At 38.5% G+C, this 18,475-nt stretch overlaps 1 protein-coding gene across 1 annotated transcript in view; it reads left to right on the forward strand.

Annotated features, from left to right (window-relative positions):
* Nucleotides 1-441: 441 nt before the first annotated feature.
* Pli (E3 ubiquitin-protein ligase pellino) overlaps nt 442-18,475 on the forward strand; it is an 826,064-nt gene continuing 808,030 nt past the window's right edge. Inside the window, exon 1 of the mRNA XM_067140842.2 lies at nt 442-527. Within this exon, the coding sequence (XP_066996943.1) occupies nt 508-527 (20 nt within the window). The 5' untranslated portion in view covers nt 442-507. The remainder of the gene's footprint in view (nt 528-18,475) is intronic.

The following is an 18,475-nucleotide window of genomic DNA, read 5'->3' on the forward strand; positions in this document are numbered from 1 at the left end:
AACTGGATGAGAGCCTTCTGCCAGATGTTACCGGGATTAAAACACGATATGGGCTGAGTAGGAGCGTGGACGGACAACTGCATCATCGCACCGCCGATGGACTTTTTGCTTTACAATACCATAATTCATTTTTTGTTACTCTCATATCTGTCAGTTGAGTATAATTGTGTACTGTTTACATAGCGTAAATGTATATTGATACCGGTATGGAAGTGTATGCATTGGCATGCAATATATTTGAGGTGTAGTTTTATTATCGGAGTGTGTTGGTTTAGTTTATATGGATAATACTATATCTGTGTATGTTAATGTATTATGACAAAGGCTATTGCACTTGTTTAACGCCAAATAAATGAATTAATGTTCGTGAGATAATAATTTTCCAATGGCGGTAACACTGGCAGTATCTTTTGTCATATCGATAGGCGTTTGTTGCTTGTTGTGGTTCGATGTGTTTGTTTTGGTGCTAATTTGAAAGAAGTCATGGATATGGACGAGTTGTAAATTATGCCTCTATTACATACTTTGTGAGTATGATATGCATTGAAATAAGTCCAAAATAAGTATCTTTCTTTTAGTTGGCGTATTGATTTGTGCATGTGAGCGTCGTAATTTAAGTGACTGACGCAGGGCTCGACCTATATGTGATTGTAAAGAATGCTTCGTGAATTATCGGGTGTGGAATGAACATCTAAAGTAATCCCTTTCTCCACATATTCATTCGTTTGAATGATACGACTCCATGATGAATTATTGCCCTAAAACTGGTACATTTTACGCATTCATTTTCACTTCCTTACATTTTATTGGGATGAAAATATATTGCAAATAAACGTGAAGTGATTTTTTTTTTTTTTAATGTATCGTCCTTGGATGTTACTGTTGTTATAGCTTGCCTTAGAATCTAAGCACAGAGCAGTCATCAGCACTGTGTATTAATACTTTGCTATGTGAAATTATTTTGAGGTTAACATTGTGAAACACATCCTGGGCCATAGAAGAGGGTTTCAACCTTTTAGGAAGACCGCTGTTAGAGCCAGCATTCTAACTCTGGATGGCTTCAAAAATCTCTCTGATGCAATGCCCTAAATTAAAACTAGAGCTCAGAAATTTTTATAGAAATAGTGTACTAAAAGGTGAGTGATTTTTTTTTTTAATATACAGCAAAAGTCATAAAAAGTGACCACTATTTTCTTCTAATTGCCAGTTTTGCCTGCCATACAGAACGTAATTTAAACTATTACTTGTGGATATTTGCACTGTAAATATATTGACGTTAGGAGATGCGAAATTTGAAAAGCGAGGTCGTTACACTGTTAGATAAGAGCAGAAAAGCTTTAGGATATGTAAAACAGACCAAAGTTGGACTACATGTAGGTATTATGACAGGTATTATTGGTGGCAAGTAAGATAAATGAATAATAAAGCTACCTGTATTAATGCATTGTTGAACAGCTTGCAAAGGAAGAGGAGGTTGTTAGTACGGAGTGGATATTGAAAGAGATCAAAATCACTTTATTTGCAAATGAGGTGTCTACCTCGGTGGCAAATGGTACACTAAAATACATTATTGTCAAGCACTAAATTTTAAATTAACAAGAGAAGAAGATATTTTCCTAGAATAGAATATTATACAATTTATACTAACAATTTTTTTCTATTAAACACACAGCTCATCCTTAATAAATTTATATTAATTACAAAATTCTACTTATAATATCTCCTGTACTTACAAACATAGTCAACTCATATACAGTATGTGGAATTACTTCAAATAATACTATACAACTGGTATAAGATTAAAATTTACATTGCATTTATTTACTTATTTATTTTTTACCCATTTGGAACCTAAGTAGCATGCTTCCACTTACTTGTGCCAGGCTCCTCACTTTCATCTATCCTATCCGACCTCTCTTGGTCAACTCTTGTTCTTTTCCGACCCCGACGCTATTAGGTTTGCGAGGGCTAGGGAGTCTTTCATTTTCACGCCCTTCGTGGCCCTTGTCTTCTTTTGGCCGATATCTTCATTTTTCGAAGTGTCGGATCCCTTCCCTTTTTTCCCTCTGATTAATGTTATATAGAGGATGGTTGCCTAGTTGTACTTCCTCTTAAAACAATAATCACCACCACCACCACCTAAGTAGCATAACGACCTAGTGTCAGACCTAAGACGAAATGCTGGGTTGAAGATAGGGATGCGGTACTGTGAATGACCAAGGTTTATCTAGGAGTAACAGGGTCATGGGAAGGAGAAAAGGGAGGAGGAAGTAGCTTCTGCAGCTATCAGGAAAGATAGGGCTGACCAGGAGGGAAGGGGATCAAATGAGGTGGGTAGGGTTGAGGCCCTGGTCACGGGGGATTCCATCGTTAGGCATGTGGGGAAAGTGTGTGGAGGAAAGGGAACCAGGGTAGAGTGTTATCCAGGAATTAGGTTGAGGAAAGTAGAAGAGAGGGAGGAGGCAATGGAGAAAGTGGTAGTGTTTCACTTTGGTACAAACAACGTAAGGCAAGCTGATGTAAGTACTAACATAGTTGGAGATGTGTGGGATCTGATAAATGCAGCATGGGTGAAGTTTAAGGAAGCGGAGATTGTTATCAGTGGAATACTGTGTAGGAGGGATACTGACTGGAGGGTGAGTGGGGATTTAAATGAGACGATGGAGAGGAAACTGGGAGTGAAATTTCTAGATCCTAATGGTGGGTAGAAGATACGGATCTGCGCTCAGATCGCCTTCACTTAAACCGCAGTGGTACATATAAGTTAGGAAATTTGTCTGGAAGGGTAATAGGGAGGTACATTCAGGAAAACAAGGTGGCCTAGGGAGCGGTGATCAGGGAACTGGAAATCACGTAGGGATGACATAAAAATGTTAGTGTTGAACTGTAGAAGTATTGTAAAGAAAGGAATACAATTAAGTGATTTAATAGATATATATTTACCAGATATTGTATTGTATTGAAGCATGGCTGAGAAGTGATATAATGGATGCAGAAATTTTCTCACAGAATGGGAGTATGTATCGTAGAGATAGGATAGGAATGGTGGGTGGGGGAGTATTCATTCTGGTGAAATAAGAATTTGTAAGCTACGGAAAAGTTAAAGATGAAAAACATGAAATTTTAGGCGTAAGGCTCATTTCTAAAGATAATAGGCAACTTGATATCTTTCCAGTGTACAGACCGGGAAAGAGTAGCGCTGACACGGATTCAGAATTATTTGATAAGATAATCAGCTGTGTGGTAAACCACAAGGAAAGGAATGTGATTGTAGCGGAAGATCTGAATTTACCAGAAGTCAATTGGGAAGAAAATGCGAACGACCGGAAGCATGACGAACAAATGGCAAATAAGTTAATATGGGAAGGACAGCTGATTCAGAAAGTGATGGAACCAACTAGAGGGAAAAATATCCTTAATGTGGTGCTGGTAAAACCAGATGAGCTCTATAGAGAAACCGAAGTAATAGATTGTATTTGTGATTATGAAGCTGTTTTTGTCGTAGTTAAAAATAAATGTGATAGAAAGGAAGGTCTTAAAAGTAGGACTATTAGGCTGTACCATATGGCTGTTAAAGCAGGCCTGGGGCAGTTTCTAAAATGTAACTATGACCGGTGGATAACAGTAAATATAAATGTAAACAGACTCTGGAATGGTTTTAAAGCAATTGTTGAGGAATGTGAAAACAGGTTTGTACCTTTAAAGGTGGTAAGGAATGGTAAAGACCTGTCTTATTATAATAGAGAAATAAAGAGACTATGAAGGAGGTGCAGATTAGAAAGAAATAGAGTCAGAAATGGCTGTAGAATTAAGGAGAAATTGAAGGAACTTACTAGGAAATTGAAAATAGCAAAGAAGGCAGCTAAGGATACCATGATGTCAAGCATAATTGGCAGTCATACAAATTTTAGTGAATAATGGAAGGTTATACATAAGTATTTAAAGGCAGAAACAGGTTCCAAGAAGGACATTCCAGGAAAAATTAATGAACAAGGGGAGTATAGAATAAAATAGAATAGATTTATTTATTATCAACAGGTTATTTTCCCAATTAAAGATGATTCAATAAAACATAATATACAACAAATACACCTTAAGTAAATAACACTAATTTCCTAAAATAATAACCAAATTCAAACTAAATCTAGAGACCATTTTTATATGCATATTTACAAAACCTTAAATAAATTAAATAAAACTCAATCTCCTTAAATAATTGACATTATTAAACTACATCTAGTAACATTTACATATCTTACATATAGGGCCTTACATTCATGAGGTCATTAGGTCATGTCTGATTTTAGACGGTGGGGGGTGAGTGAAAAAGGTTCACTGATTCACCCACCTCATTCAGTGATGTTAGTGCCCTCGCAAGCCATGAGTTAGCCCGAGCCACAGTTCTTACTTTAGGCAGATGAAAAGTATTCCTTTGCATAGTATTGCGACGGGGAACATGTAATGGAATCAGCTCCAGTAATGTTGAGCAATCCACTCTGTTCGTCAGACACTTATAAAGAAAGAGGGCATTGGCACATCTGCGGCGTGAGTGCAATGTCCTCATGCTCATAGTCTCACAAAAAGACTCATAATCGGACGAAGAGAGAGAAATACCCAAACCCTTGTAGCTGATCCATTTCATGGACCTTCTTTGGACTCTTTCCAAGTTTTGTATTAAATACTGCTGAGAAGGCAGCCACACCTCGCAACAGTATTCTAACGATGGCCTGATTAGAGTGCAAAACAAAGTTATTAGAGTTCTAGGAGAAACAAATTCGCCACAATTTCTTTTCAGTAAACCAAGTAATTTAAACCCTTTCCTTTCTTGTCTAAATGTTTCTCGAAGGAAAGACCGTAGCAGTTTGAAAGTGTCACACCAAGATTATTTATTTCATTCACACGAGCTATTTGGTTATTGCATAAATGGTAAGGGTAATTTACTGGTTCCAACTTGCGTAAAAATGTAATTGCGTTGCATTTTGAAGTATTCAAACCAAGCAGCCACTTTCTACACCAGTTACTTAGTAGGTTTAAGTCAGACTGTAACAACTTACAGTCCAACTCACTATTGATTACCTTAAAGATCTTAAGATCGTCAGCATAGAGAAGGCAGTTACTGTGTTGTATAACTTATGTTATATCATTTATGAATATGACAAAGAAAAGAGGGCCCAGTAAAGAGCCTTGGGGGACACCTGAAATAGGGTGGTACGGCTTTGACATAATACCATCAGCTTTTACTACACAAACTCTATTAGTGAGATAGCTTCTAATCCACTCCAAAGCACTTCCTCCTATCCCATATGCTGACAATTTGGTGAGTAGAACATGATGTTGAACTGAATCAAAGGCTTTGGAGAAGTCCGTATAAACAACATCCACTTGTTGCCTACTATCGAGAGATTCAGGAATGAAATTGATATACACCACCATATTGGACACAGTAGAGCGTTTCTGTACAAAACCGTGCTGCGCTATATTAATATACTGTGAAACTGAACTGTACAATCTCTTATACACGATCTTCTCTGCCACCTTTGAAATTAGGGACAATAACACAACAGGCCTATAGTTATCAAACACCATTTTGTCTCCTTTCTTGAACACTGGTATGACGTAACCTTTCTTCCACTCACACGGAAAATACCTTGACGAGAATGACATATTTATTATGATGCTGAGTGGCCTACCTAGCTCAGATGCACATTCTTTCAATACTACTGCGGGTACGTCATCTGGACCACATGATTTGGAGGTATCCAAAGAAGCAAGAATTGAAGATACCTCTGCTGGAGAGGTCACTATTGAAGTTAGGCCTATATCACACACGGACGAAGTGGATAGATTACACTGTGCGGCAGGTGAGTGATACATTTCAAAGGTATCTGCAAAACTGTCCAAGATGCTCCTCTTGTCCTGTAATTCTTCCCCGTCCTGAAGCATAGTAGATGGCAGGCGAGATGACCTCCATTTGTTGTTTACAAAATTCCAGAAACACTTCGGGTTGGCAGCTAATTTTGATTCCATCGAAGTTATATAGTTTCTGTATTTTTTGAGCTGAAGACGCTTAAACTCACCGCGCATGGTCGAAAATTGCACATAATCACTATTATGGCCCGTTTTTTTAACTTCCTTCTTGCCCTCTCCTTTTCTTTTAATTTATCTATTACCTTAGAGTCGTACCAGCATGGGTACTTCCGCGTGTTAACTGTCCGCGACGGTACAGTGTCTTTTATTACAGCGCGAAGGAAGTTGTAGAAATGGGTTAACGCCTCGTCAACGGAGGGGGAGTCCTCGATTAAATTCCAGGGACACAACGAAAGGAGATCTCTCATTTGAGGAAAATCGGCCTTAGTCCGTGCGAACATTAACTTCCTCTGCGGTACGGGGCGCATAACTCGCGCTAAAGATAGAGTGAATTCTACAGCTCGATGGTCAGAAATAATTACCTTTCCCGTCTCAAAGCAGTCCAAGTGTCCACAGTATTGATCCGATATTAGAACAAGGTCCAGGAAGTTCTCGTTTCTTGTTGGGAAGTGACACATTTGCTTGAGTCCGAATTCACTGACGATTTCAAGAAGTAAAAAGACATCCGCACATCTTTGTTCTATAACGGGACCAGGATTCCAAGCCAAATGCCTGATGTTAAAGTCTCCGCAAACTACAAGGATGTCCTGCTGGTTTAAAACAGTTGTGACGTTGGCCAGTGTTGCTCGAAGATTACTCATCCTAGCAGTCACTTAGTCCGGTGGCAGTTAGCAGCACACTATAAACACAGACCTTCCTGATGTTGGGGTGGCCTTGACCACGCGACACTCCTATTCTCCCGCCAGCTCTGGCCGGGAAACTGGCCTTAGAGCAGATTTCACAGCAACCATAATCCCTCCTCCTTTCACTTTGCTACTATGGACCTGATGTCTGTCTTGAGGAAACACACAGTAATCAGTAGACAACAGTTCATTATCACCAATAGAATCATTTAACCATGTGAGGATCTTCAAAAGGCAGAAGTATTCAGTCTGCAGTATGTAAAGATTGTTGGTTACAAGGATAATGTCCAGATAGAGGAGGAGACTAATGCTAAAGAAGTATTAAAATTTACATATGATAACATTGACATTTACAACAAAATACAAAGTTCAAAACTAGAAAAGCAGCTGGAATTGATAAGATTTCTGGGGATATACTAAAGACAAAGGGTTGGGATATAGTACCATATCTGAAGTACTTATTTGATTATTGTTTGGTTGAATGAGTTGTACCAAATGAATGGAGAGTTGCTATAGTAGCTCCTGTGTATAAAGGAAAGGGTGATAGACATAAAGCTGAAAATTAGAGGCCAGTAAGTTTGACATGCGTTGCATGTAAGCTTTGGGAAGGCATTATTTTTTATTATATTAGACATGTTTGCGAAATTAATAACTGGTTCCATAGAAGGCAGCTCGGTTTTAGGAAACGTTATTCCACTGAGGCTCAACTTGTAGGATTCCAGCAAGATATAGCAGATATCTTGGATTCTGGAGGTCAAATGGACTGTATCGCGATTGACCTGTCTAAAGCATTTGATGGGGTGGATCATGGGAGATTACTGGTAAAAATGAGTGCAATTGGACTAGACAAAAGAGTGACTGAATGGGTTGCTATAGGCTATTTCTAGTAAATAGATCTCGAGTAGGCGAGGCTTTATCTGACCCTGTAATAATTAAGAGGGGAATTCCTCAAGGCAGCATTATTGGACCTTTATGTTTTCTTATATATAAATAATATGGGTAAAGAAGTGGAATCAGAGGTAAGGCTTTTTGCGAATGATGTTATTCTGTATGGAGTAATAAATAAGTTACAAGATTGTGAGCAACTACAACGTGACCTCGATAACGTTGTGAGATGGACAGCAGGTAATGGTATGTTGATAAACGGGGTTAAAAGTCAGGTTATGAGTTTCACAAATTGGAAAAATCCTCTCAGTTTTAATTGCTGCATTGATGGGGTGAAAGTTCCTTTTGGGGATCATTGTAAGTATCTGGGTGTTAATATAAGGAAAGATCTTCATTGGGGTAATCACATAAATGGGATTGTAAAAAAAGGGTACAGATCTCTGCACATGGTTATGAGGGTGTTTAGGGGTTGTAGTAAGGATGTAAAGGAGAGGGCATATAAGTCTCTGGTAAGACCCCAACTAGAGTATGATTCCAGTGTATGGGACCCTCACCAGGATTACCTGATTCAAGAGCAGGAAAAAATCCAAAGAAAAGCAACTCGATTTGTTCTGGGTGATTTCTGACAAAGGAGTACGTTACAAAAATGTTGCAATGTTTAGGCTGGTATGTTACATGTGATAAAATTCATTTTTGGGTCTGTATTGAAAGTATTTGTATTAAATAACACTAGTATGTTTGTATTGTTCTCCCACCCATTCAATACAAAAATAACAATAAAAACATACTAGTGTTATTTAATAATAATAAGTGGTATGTTCGTAACTGTCAACGGGGAGATGGCGTGGAATGATATTAGTAGACGAATAAGTCTTTAAAAGTAGGAAAGATCACAATATGAAGATAAATTTGGAATTCAAGAAGACAAATTGGGGCAAATATTCATTTATAGGAAGGGGTGTTAGGGATTGGAATAACTTACCAAGGGAGATGTTCAATTAATTTATTTAAGAAAAGGCTAGGAAAACAACAGATAGGGAATCTGCCACCTCGGCGACTGCCTAAATGCAGATCAGTATTGATTGATTGGTGACGATGGGATAGGGAAAGGCCAGGAGCGGGAAGTAAGCGATCGTGGCCTTGATTAAGGTACAGCCCCAGGATTTGCCTGGTGTGAAAATGATAAAGCATGGAAAACCTACAGGGCTGCCGACAGTGGGGTTTAAACCCAGTATCACCCGTAGTCAATTTCACAGCTACATGACTCAAACCACACAGCCACTCGTTCGGTTAAAATAAAATTCTTTTCACATTTCATGTAATGTACTGTAGGTTACACTATATTCCCTGGAAATGTATTGAAATATAATGAAAACTTTGTAACTCGTAACTGTGAAAGGACGAAAAACTTGCATGTCCAGTAACAGGTGTATTAAGTAAATATTCTTCAGTAGGCAATGCATGCAAGTTTCAAAGACGTTATAGAACATAATTATCAATAAACATATTGAGAGAGTTTGAAACCTGAAGGACAATTATTTTTTGCTCCTCCTGTAAACTTATTCAAATCAGACATAACAAGGTTTCATTCTTAGGTGTAGTTATCTAGTAATAATGACAGACTCTTCCAAAAACGTCCATTTTAATATCTTGGAATTTGAAAAAATATGCCAGAAAGGAGCAAGTGCAGATTACATTGGCATGAGTTAACAGATGTTTCCTGACATCATATTAAAATTTAAAAGCTGATTGCTCATACCTTCCTTTCTTTATTTCCCCCTATTTCTATTTTCTTAGAAATAGTATGGCAGTATAGGCTAATTGATTATCCCTGTGCAAAAGCCTACTGGTACTAAAGAAGTATCCTTTAAAACTGGTACTCTCCTTGTAACTTTCTGATTTTGATGACCTACAAGCAAAGGTAAGTCACCTTTATATTGTTGGAAAATCAGCTGTAATATGTATAGCCTTGTCAGTTTATGTTGGTGCCACTGTCTTATGTGTGTAAATCAGTGTTTTCAGAGCCAAGATAATACAGTATGAATAGAGAAGAGAACTAAGAAGAATGAATGCTAGGTTGCAAATACCCAGTTAGAACTGAAGATCATTTCAAAAAATAAGGCTGGGTATTCTCCCAATAAAAGTAATACATGCAGAGAAATCAAGTAAGGGAGTAGGAGAGGAAACAATAGGTTCCCAGTTATAATAAAGAGTCAGACTGAGTCTTCAGGCAACTTTGTTGTATAAGTAAGAAAGCTAAGTGGGCTTTGGAGGTAACACAAACCTGAAAGTAGCAAGAATTATTATTGGTAGAAACAGATGAAAGCAATGGTAAGAGGGTATTTGTAATCAAGATAGAGAGGCTAATTTATGAAACATTATAAACGAATCTATGTGTATAAACCATTATGGGACACATGAAAAAAGGAAGATTGCTAGCAAACTAATGGACTCTGCCATAGGGGATTAGAGTAGCCGGGAGAGAGCAAGCTAACAGTAGCCTGACAGTATGAGATAAGTTCGTTGTTACCAGTGGAGAAGAAAAGTGGCTGCAACCCTACCTGCAAATTAAAAGTAATATATTGGCACTAAGTTCATTCACAAGGCTTTCAGACTGAATGATGATAGACATAAACTTTCTTCAGCTTCATCATCATCATCATCATCATCATCATTCCCCCCTTTTCCAGGTGGCATGGGGTGGGGGAAAGTGAGGTTTCTCTCCACTTCGTTCTGTCTTTCCAGCATTCCTCATCCAAAACTGTGTTCTAGTTCAGGTTCCATTGTCCTATGCTGTACTTCAGAGTCCATCCATTTTAATCTTGGTCTTCCTTGTCCTCTCTTTACTGTCATCTGTCTTTCCAGTGCTTGTCTTGGAAGTTTTTTCCCTTTCATCCACTCGACATGCCCAAATCATCTCAATCTGTTCTATTCCAGTTTATCATTTAATTTTTGCATTTTTAGCTCTTTTCATAATATGAAATTATGTCTTCATTCTCACTCTATCCCTCCTCCTTCTCTGTACCAAACTCCTCAGGAATTTAATTTCAGCTGCCTGTATTCTCCTTTTATCTCTCTGAGTCATTGTCCACGTTTCTGCTGCATATGTCATTATGTTGTTTTTTGGGGGTCATCAGTCCATAGACTGGTTTGATGCAACTGTCCATGCCACCCTATTTGTGCCAACTTTTTCATTTCTGCATTACTACTACATTTTACATCAATTCTACTCTGTTTGTCATATTCATACCTTGGTCTACCATTGCAGTTTTTCCACCTACACTCCCCTCAAAAAAGTAACTGAACAAGACCTGGGTGTTTTAAGATATGCCATATCATTCCGTCTGTTCTTGTGGTCAAATTTTGCTAAATCGTTCTCCTCTCACCAGTTCAGTTCAGTATTTTTTCATTTGTGATACGATCTACCCATTTCACCTTCAGTATTCTGTAACACTGCATTTCAAAAGCTTCTTTTCTTTTTCTTTCTGAGCTAGTTAACGTCTATGTTTCTCTGCCATACAGTGCCATGCTCCTACATCACCAGACTTATTTGACTGCACTACATTACCCGATTTTTGTACAGACATACATACATTATCATTATAGACTGTTATGCCTTTCATCGTTCAGTCTGCAAGCCTCTGTGAATTTACTAAACGTCGCCACAATCCTCAATTTGCAACAAGTGTTGTGGCCTCATTTAGTTCTATACCTCGTATCTTTAAATCGTTAGAAACCGAGTCTAACTATCGTCATCTTGGTCTACCTCTACTTCTCTTACCCTCCACAGCAGAGTCCATTATTCTCCTAGGTAACCTATCCACCTCCATTCGCCTCACATGACCCCACCACCGAAGCCTGTTTATGCGTACAGCTTCATCCATCGAGTTCATTCCTAAATTAGCCTTTATCTTCTCATTCTGAGTACCCTCCTGCCATTGTTCCCACCTGTTTGTACCAGCAATCATTCTTGCTACTTTCATGTCTGTTACTTCTAATTTATGAATAAGATATCCTGAGTCCGCCCAGCTTTCGCTCCTGTAAAGCAAAGTTGGTCTGAAAACAGGCCGATGTAAAGATAGTTTCGTCTGGGTGCTGACTTCCTTCTTACAGAATACTGTTGATCGCAACTGCGAGCTCCCTGCATTAGCTTTACGACACCTTGATTCAATCTCGCTTACCATATTACCAACCTAAATACTTGAAATTATGTACCTGTTCTAGTTTTGTATCACCAATCTGACATTCAGTTCTGCTGAATCTCTTACCTACTGACATCAATTTAGTCTTCGAGAGGCTAATTTTCATACCATACTCATCGCACCTACTTTCAAGTGCAGGCTTTTGGCACAATCTGCCATTAAGACCAAGTCGTCAGCATAGGCCAGACTGCTTACTACATTTCCACCTAACTGAATCCCTCCCTGCCATACAGATAGTAGATAATTCTTCTTTTGCAGTATCTGATCCCAAACACCTTCAGAATCTCGCATAGCGTGGTCCAATCAACAATATCGAATGCCTTTTCTACATCTACTCAGTTTGTCTTTCTTAATTCGATCCTCTAACAAGGAGAGGCGAGACCCTGCGTCCAGCTGATTTCAATGAGCTTCTGTGTACATGTTGGGAGACACTCAGCAGTAACTCGTGTAGAAGGGCTTAGGTCAGTACGCTTTTGTTTTTGAAAAAGTTAAGGTCAAATGTTACGACGCAGGATCCGCTTCAGACCAAGTAGAGGTGATAGAACAATAAAAGGCAAACAAATTTTACTTAAACTTCTCAGGTCCACAACCTAATAATTTCCAAAAAATTGATGAATGCTCTATTCCAATGCAACTCGTATTTATATTCTTGGAGAGTTACTACGCATTCAACCAAGGTGGTGGCCGAGTGGTCACCGTACTTGTTTGTGAACATCGATGATGGGGGCCGATGACCTTCGATGTTAGGCCCCTTTAAACAACAAGCATCATCATCATCATCATCATCATCAATGATGTGACTTCGAGTCTCGTCGCAGTTTTTTCTTTTTACAATATATTTCTGCAAGTTGCTTTACATCGCACAGACACATAGGTCTTATGGACTTGTGAGAATATGTAGGCATATATTAATTTCAGGTAGAATATAAATTGTATTGCATTTTGCACAGTATTTTTGTTAGATTTTTATCTTCGCACTCTGAAAACCGTGAACGTAGTTAGTGGGATGTAAAGCCAAGAACATTATCTTTATCTTCACGTTCCCTCAAATAAGTTTTTTCGTACAAGAAATGTACCTGTGACGAAACTTGAACTCACGTCTTCGTGGTTCGCGGACAAGTATAGTGACCACTTGCTCAGCGTTCCGGTTGACTGCGTTGTAACTTTCCAAGTATATATGTATTGCTTTGGAATCAGAAATTCATCAATTTTTCGGAGGTTGTGGACCTAACATGTTTAAATAAAATTTGTTCGCGTTTTAGTGTTCTATCACTTCCACTTGGTCCAAAGCGGATCCTGCATCATGACATTTGACCTCAGTTTTTTTTTAAAACGAAAGTGTATTGACCTAAAACATTCTAACATGATTACTGTTGAATGTCTCCCAATAGGTACATTGAAGCTCGTTGAAATCGTTTGGACGCAGGGACTGGCCTCTCCTTGTAAGATCAGCCATAATGTCAGGATTGTTTCACGTGTTCCTACAATTCTTCTGGAGCAAAACTGATCTTCTCCCAACTCAGCTTCAACTTGTATTTCCATTTTTCAAGCATGAGATACTAAACTAATGGTGCTGTAGTTTTCAAACTTGTCAGCTTCTGATTTCTTGGGAATAGGTATAAAAACATTCTATCTAAAATCAGATGGCACTTCTGTACCATACATCTTACACACTGAATGGAATAACCTCCTCATCCTGGTTTCTCCTAAGGCAGTCAGTAATTCTGAGGGTATGTCATAAATTCCAGGTGCCTTGTTCCTATTCAGGTCTCTAAAGGCTCTGTCAGATTCTGCTCTGAAAATTGGGTCTCCCATTTCATCAGGATCAACAGTTTCTTCTTGTTCCTGAATCTTATCACCTACTTTTTTCCCTTGATACAACTGTTGGATATGTTTCTGCCATCTTTCTGCCTTGTCTTCTTTCCCTAGAAGTGGGTTTCCATCTGAGCTATTAATATCCATACACCTACTTTTCCTTTTTCCAGAGGTTTCCTTGATTTCCCCTGTATGCAACATCTGCCTTTCCTAGGACCTTGCTAGGCTGAGTGGCTCAGATGGTTGAGGCGCTGGCCTTTTGACCCCAACTTGGCAGGTTAGATCCTGGCTCAGTCCGGTGGTATTTGAAGGTGCTCAGATATGTCAGCCTCGTGTCAGTAGATTTACTAGCACGTAAAACAACTCCTGCGGGACAAAATTCTGGCACCTCAGCGTCTCCGAAAACCGTGGAAGTAGTTAGTGGGACGTAAAGTAAATAACATTATTATTATTATTATTATTATTATTATTATTATTATTATTATTATTATTATTATTATTATTATTATCATCATCCTAGCACCATACAACCTTCAACATCCTTGCACTTGTGTTCCGGCCATTCTCCCTTAGCTGTCATGCACTTTCTATCTACTTCATTCCTTAATCACCTGTATTCTTTTTGCCCTCCTAATTTTTTGCTTTCTTGTATATTTACCGTTCGTCAATCAGGTCTAATATCTCCCGAGTTCACTGATTCTTACTTGATCTTACCTTTCTTTAGCAGCCCTACTGATGTCATTCTTCACAACTGTCCACTCTTCATCTGTTGTGTTTTGTTCAGCCTTTAATTTAATCGTTGTGCAACATGTTCCTTAAAACAATCCCTCACACTCTTTTCTTACAATTTATCTTGATCCCATCTTGTTGCTTTCCTTCTTTTCTTCAATTTCTTCAACTTCAAACGTTTTTTCATGACAACTACATTGTGGTCTTGGGAACATCTTCAAATCAAATCAAAATACTTTATTTGCAAATGAGGTGGCAAATGATACACAAAAATACATTATTCTCAACAACTGCGTTTTAAGTTAAAAAGAAAAGAAGACATTTTTCCTAAAATACAGTATTATACAATTTACATTAACATTTTTTCTACTAACACACAGCTCATCCTTAATAAATTTATATTATTTACAAAATTCTACTCATAATGTCTTCTGTACAGTACTTACACACATAATCAACCCATATACAGTATGTGGAATATCTTCAAAAAATACTATACAATATTGCTATAAGATTTAAATGTACAGTGCCCCCTTTTTTTTTTTTTTTTTTTTTCATTTTGGTACCTAACATGCATAACGACCTGCTGCGTCTTAACCAGAGCCCCTTTTGCCAGTGCTTTTCAGAGTTCCTGAAGGACCTTCACAGCTACCGTAGTGGTCCCAGGGCCCTCAAGGTCCCCACTGTACTTCACCCCTACAGGCAGTCCACTACTTCAGCTGTCCAGTCTCCATAGACAAGGGGATGGAATTAATTTATTCACAAAAATTCTTTATTACAATAACCTACACAGGTCGAATGCCCTTTAACATTTCTTTTCTCTGTTACCGTTTATTCTTTTCTTACCAGGCGAGTTGGCCATGCGGGTAGAGGCGGTGCGGCTGTGAGCTTGCATCCGGGAGATAGTGGGTTCAAATCCCACAGTCGGCAGCCCTGAAGATGGTTTTCTGTGGTTTCCCATTTTCACACCAGGCAAATGCTGGGGCTGTACCTTAATTAAGGCCACGGCCGCTTCCTTCGAACTCCTAGGCCTTTCCTATCCCATCGTCGCCATAAGACCTATCTGTGTCGGTGCGACGTAAAGCCTGTAGCAAAAGAATATATATATATACATATTATTTTCTTGAATATCTGTACAGATTTTGGAAAAGGATCAAACACTTACCCAGGTAAACTGTTCCATTCCTTCACGCCCTTCCCAGTTAATGAAAATTTACCACAATCATTTCTGCTAAAATCCCATCTGATTTTATACTTGTGATCAGCACTGCCGATATAATTATTTTCCAACTGAAGCCTCTCACGGATTTCTCCCCATGCTTCCTCTCCTGTATAGGGTGTATATAATCCTATAAGTCTAGTTTTCTCCCTTCTCTTACTTTAAGCTTCCCACCCAAGTTTCTGTAATATTTCTGATATTTCTGAAATCTCGTGTTATAAATCTTGCTGCTTTCCTCTGCATGCCATCTATTTCTTTTATTAGGTATTCTTGGTGAGGATCCCAAACAATGTTTGCATATTTCAATAATGGACAAACCATACTTAAGTAACTTTTGTCTTTTAATTCTTTGTTGCATCCTTTAAGTAGCCTCGTTATGACATTAATGATCTGTATGCTTTCCCAACAATGTCATCAACATGACCCTTCCAGTGCAAATTACTTTCAAATCTCACACCTAAGTATTTGAACTTGCAGTCCACCACCTGGTTTCTGAATCTCTCCCTACTCATAATGAAGTCTATTTGACACCTTCCTGTATCTTCAGACCTTGTCCATGTGTACAGCCGTCGTTTGTGGTGTTTGAACCAAGTATTAGCAAGGACTAAATTATGATCAGTGAAGAATTCAACTGGCTGGCTTCGTCTTTCTTTCCTTAGTCCCGGTCTGAATTCTCGTATGGCATTATCTTCTCATCCTTGGCTTACCACTGCATTCCAGTTTCACATCACATTTAGATGCTCAACTCCTTTTATATATTGTATTAAATCTATTTTTTTCTATATTCTTTCAATTTATGTATTATCTGCTAAACAAGTAGGCATAATAAGCTTATAAGAGAGTTCACAGAAGTCCCACCTTACAATACAAACATCAATTTAATTAAAATCAGTTAGTACATGTTTCATCCTTATATCATGGACATCATCAGCTATAGCTAAAATATCATATAAAACTAAAAGATAAAGGTATCACACAACAAGAAATGGTTAAAATTATATAAATTTTAAAATATCAAGTCCTTTTTGTCTAAAAGTCTTTTGTTGATTGTAAAATAAAGCACCAACTTGGGCTCTTCTTAAAATGGATCATGTTGATTTAGACTTTATCATACTGTGAGTTTGGAGAATCTTGACTTGTGCTGTGTGGGACATTGTGTGAAATCATTCCAAGCCAGGATGTTAAAAGTTAAGGTATTGAAAAAACATATCTGTAACAAACAGGAAGAAAGCTGTAAGCGTTGAGAACCAAAAAAGTGGGGGGTAAGAAAAAAATGTTACGAAACATCCTCAGAAGTGGTACCGTAATTAATAAAGTTTTTTTAATCATTCCTTGAACAAGATATCTCGTCTGAACACGAATCAGCATTCTACTTTTCCTCTCCATTCCACACCCTCCCCTATGCCCACACTTCATGCCACTCCTACTCTCTCAACCAACACACTCCCCGCCTTGCTGTCAGCCCCTCCATCATGCCTACAACACACACAGTTAGGCACAGCAGACCTTCCACAGCAGGACGTGGATAAACCAACTTAAGCCAGCTAGGATGTAAGTTGCTTTTCTATTGCTTTTCGTACCTTTTGTAAAATCAATTAGTACATAGATGTTTAGACGAAAAGTACATGTACATGCCCTATGTTCTTATTCATTACTAAACCAACTCCTGAATTTCCCAGGTTTGATTTTGTGTTGATAATTCTGTAGTTGCCTGAGCAAAAATCCTGCTCTTCCTGCCAGTTTACTTCACTTATGCCAACTACATCTAATTTTAGCCTGCCCATTTCTCTCTTTAGATTCTCTGACCTACCACAACGATTCAAACTCCTAACATTCCACGCTCGATTAGCAGAATGTTAGTATCCATCTTCCTGGTGATTGCCCGTCCTGTGTAATCCCTACCTGGAGATCTGAAAGGAGGATTATTTTACCTCCAGAATATTTTACCAGAGAGGAAGCCTATCATAATCTATAATCTTCATTTCCGTATTGACGAATTACACAATTAGAAATAGGAAAGGATTTCCACCTATCAATACTTGTTTATTGCACTTATTATGCTACAGGACCAGTTTCGACCCTTTACATAAGGTCAGCTGAACCATACATACATATCTATATGATGAAGCTATGATTAAGATTGTATTGTCAAAGGAATGCTATACGATAATAAACATTAGGTCACATCCAAATGGGGCTTGTCGTAACGTATGGTTCAGCTGAAGATGACCTTATGTAAAGGGTCGAAACCGGTCCTGTAGCAATATAAGTGCAATAAACAAGTATTAATAGGTGAAAATCCTTTCCTATTTCTAATTGTAGAGAGGAAGCCATCGTCAGTACATCATTCATTCGTACAGAGAGGGCTGCATGCCCTCAGGTGTTAGTTACGGCTATAGTTTCCCATTACTTTCAGCCTTGTAGCAGTATTAACACAGCTAAGCCATGTTAAATATTATTACAAGGCCATATCAGTCATTTATCCAGACTGCCACCCTTGCAGCTTCCGAAAGGCTATTACTCCCCTTTCGATGAACCATTAGTTCGACTGGTCTCTCGACAGATATACCTCCGATATTGTTGTACCTACATTTCAGCTATCTCCTTCATTGGGACATGCAAGCTTCTCTACCGCGACAAAGTCACATGGTTTATAGGGGATGTATGTCATTATAGGTAAGTAATATCCCTTGCACATTACTTCTTTAGCCTTCGCTGGTACATCTTTATTCCATTATTAATCTCTGTACCTGGTGGTAGAAGACACTCCCCAGTTGTATCCTCCTACTAATATCCGTGCTGCCTTTACAATGTCATCCATCACCATTATGAACTGTAAAGGTGACAGGGCACTC

Source organism: Anabrus simplex, chromosome 2 (assembly GCF_040414725.1).
Source record: "Anabrus simplex isolate iqAnaSimp1 chromosome 2, ASM4041472v1, whole genome shotgun sequence".
NCBI lineage: Eukaryota > Metazoa > Arthropoda > Insecta > Orthoptera > Tettigoniidae > Anabrus > Anabrus simplex.